Source organism: Dryobates pubescens, chromosome 5, assembly GCF_014839835.1.
Source record: "Dryobates pubescens isolate bDryPub1 chromosome 5, bDryPub1.pri, whole genome shotgun sequence".
In the NCBI taxonomy this organism is placed as follows: domain Eukaryota; kingdom Metazoa; phylum Chordata; class Aves; order Piciformes; family Picidae; genus Dryobates; species Dryobates pubescens.
The window spans coordinates 42,255,765-42,258,754 of NC_071616.1; the positions used below are offsets into that span (position 1 = coordinate 42,255,765).

At 51.2% G+C, this 2,990-nt stretch overlaps 1 protein-coding gene across 1 annotated transcript; it reads right to left on the minus strand.

Annotated features, from left to right (window-relative positions):
- Positions 1 to 306: 306 nt before the first annotated feature.
- FOXG1 (forkhead box G1) lies at positions 307 to 2,540 on the minus strand. The gene has a single exon (XM_009911706.2). It carries the CDS (start codon positions 2,225 to 2,227, stop codon positions 845 to 847), a length of 1,383 nt encoding a protein of 460 aa, XP_009910008.2. The 5' UTR covers positions 2,228 to 2,540; the 3' UTR covers positions 307 to 844.
- Positions 2,541 to 2,990: the final 450 nt, after the last annotated feature.

Below are 2,990 nucleotides of genomic sequence, written 5' to 3' on the forward strand. Positions count from 1 at the left end.
AGAAAAAAAATAAAGGTGACCTGTTAGTGACCACATACATCAAAATATACACAACACAAACTGAAGGCAATCATTAATTTTTGTCCCCTTCTGAGTCATTTGAACGGGCAGTGCTGCAAACTGAAATAAGGTTGCTGTTTTTTTAAATTACTCCGTACACTGAGTGCATTTTCTAGAATCCAATCTTTGGTCTAAAAGTAAACAAACAAACAAACAAACAGAAAAAAAAATAATAATTAAAAAAAAAAAAAGAACCCCAAAAAAAAAAAGAAAGAAAGAAAGCAGGAAAAAAAAAAAAAAAGGCAGTTCTGTAAAGAAAATTATTTAAAAAAATAAATGGCCAAACTGTAGGTTTTGGGCATCTTTCGGTATTAATTTTGCTTAAATACAAATTACGGTTTCTTTTTTTTAATATAGCTTTCATAAATTTAGTGATTTGCTGGTTTTGTTTTCTTTCAAGGTCTGCACCCACCGACATATCCATGATAACTTATAATACTGCAAACATGGAGAATCTGGCGGCTTTTAGTGATAGACTTATCGTATTTGAATAAAAAATTGCAAAAGCAGTCACTATTTAGATACACATTCTACTATAATTTTGTCTTCCAAACTTCATAGTCTACAATGTAATCTCCCCACATTGCACCTTGCTGACACTCCTTATCTTGGTGGAATAATAAACAACCCTAAAGACTGAACAAACGTACAGAAAAATGGGGGACTTAATAAAAAATACCTGGACTTTTTTGTTTTTGTTTTGTTTTGTTTTGTTTTCCTTTTAATTATCATTTACAATGCAAATGTGTGTAAAATGTTCACTTACAGTCTGATCCCATGGATGTTAATGTATTAAAGGGTTTGAAGAAGACCCCTGATTTTGATGTGTGAAATAATCAGAAAGTCCTCCGGAAAGTCCCGTTGTAAAACTTGGCAAAGAAGGTCTTAAGGACTCACAGGGGAGAGTGGAGGGCGCCTGTGGCGACGTAGAGGAGGAGGCTGCCCTGGCCGTCATTGAAGTGCTGCTTTGAGAAGTCATTGAAGGGTGAGGAACATGGGGGAAAAAGTAACTCGTCTGTCCTGCTAGGAGGTTTACAGAGCAGGGATTTAGGGAATAGGTGCCGGAGCAAGGAACTGACAAGCCACACGGCACTGAGGCGGCCAGAGCTGCTGCTGTGAGGTGATGAGTGGCATAAGGTATCTCTCCATTGACTAGTCTATCAACACTTAACCCATTAGACGTGGAAAAGGAGTGGTTGTTTCCCAAGGAGTTTTGAGTCAACACTGAGCTGTAGGGCATGGGGTGGCTGGGGTAGGCGGACGTGGTCCCATTGTAACTCAAAGTGCTGCTGGCCCGGGGGTGGTGCAGGGAGAGGAAGGGGGACATAGGCCAGTACAACGATCCTGCCCTATCCATGAATGTCAGTCCGGTGGAGGTGAGCCGGGCGCCCCGCTTGAAGGCCAGCTTGGCCCGCGAGGTGGTTGAGCGCCGGCGGAGCTTGCCGGTGGTGCCCCCGATGAAGACGTCGTCGCTAGAGGGGTCCAACATCCAGTAGTTCCCTTTGCCCGGGTCGTCGTAGTGGCGGGGCACCTTGACGAAGCACTTATTGAGGGAGAGGTTGTGGCGGATGGAGTTCTGCCATCCCTGCTTGTTCTCCCGGTAGTAGGGGAAGTTCTTCATGATGAACTCGTAGATGCCATTGAGCGTGAGGCGCTTCTCGGGGCTCTGCCGGATGGCCATCATGATAAGCGCGTTGTAGCTGAACGGCGGCTTCTCGTACTTGCCGTTCTTCTTCTCCCCTTCCTTCCCGCTCTCCCCCTCCTTGGCCCCCTCCGTCGCCCCCTTCTTCTCCTCCGCTGCCTTCTCCTTCTCCTCTAGCTCCGTCGCAGCCGCCGACGCCGCGCCCGCGTCGCCTTTGCCCGCCAGCATGTCCGCCTTGGCCACCTCCAGGGCGCCGGAGGCGGCGGCGGCGGCGGGGGGCGGCAGGAGGAGCTGGCCCTTCTCCTCGTCCTCCTCCTCGGCCGCGGCGGCTCGTTGGGGCTGCTGCGGCGGCGGGTGGTGGTGGTGGTGATGGTGGTGGTGATGGTGGTGGGGGTGGTGGCTGTTGTGGTGGCTGTGGCTGCTGTGGTTGTTGTCGCTCTGGACGGCTTCGGGCACCAGGCTGTTTATGCTAAAGGAGGATTTCGGCAGCATTTTCACTTCCTTCCTATCTCCCATGTCCAACATCACACACTAGTCTGAGGGGGAAAGTTGCAGCGGCCGAAGAAGCAGCGCGCGGGGCGGAGGCGGCGGCGGCCGAGGCGGCGGTGGCCGAGGCGGCGGCGGTGGCAGCGGCACCACCGGCGGCGGCGGCAGCGCAGTTGGACCGCAGTCTCAAGCGCTGGCAAGTCATGTAGCAATGACAGGAACCGCCGGGGAGGGAAAAAATAATAGTAATAATAATCACCAATCAGATAAAATCAAACCGAGTCAGAGCCGAGGGAAAAAAAAAAAAAAAAAAAAAAAAAAAGGATAAAAAAAGGGGGGGAAAAAACCCTCTGAAAACCCAACACCAAAAAAAAAAAAAAAAAGAAAAAAACCACAACAAAAAAACCCCAACACACAAACAAAAAAAAAAAAAGGGAAAAAAAAAAAAAGCTACTTCATGGTGCCTGGTTCCCCCAGCAAGGCAGAGCAGGGGGGAGGAAGGAGCAGCCGCAGCCGCGGGTCGGCGAGGAGCGAGCGGAGACGGGCTATACAGACCGCCCTGGCCGCAATTAATTTCAGAGCTGCAGACACGCACCGGGGCTGTAAAAAATTTTTTGGTTTAACCTTTCCCACCGGCCGACCAATCAGGGCCGGCGGCGTGCCGGCGCGTCTGCCCGCCCGCCGGCCAATGGCGGACCGCCGCTCCGCCTCTCTCCGCGCCCGCCCGCTACCGGCCCGCCCCCCGCCGCCGCCGCCGCGGCTCCCGCGGCGCAGGGATACGGGCGCAGGGGCGCATCACCGT

Coding starts and splice junctions, on each gene's coding strand:
- FOXG1 (XM_009911706.2), bottom strand. CDS start 2,227: ATGTTGGACATGGGAGATAGGAAGGAAGTGAAAATGCTGCCGAAATCC.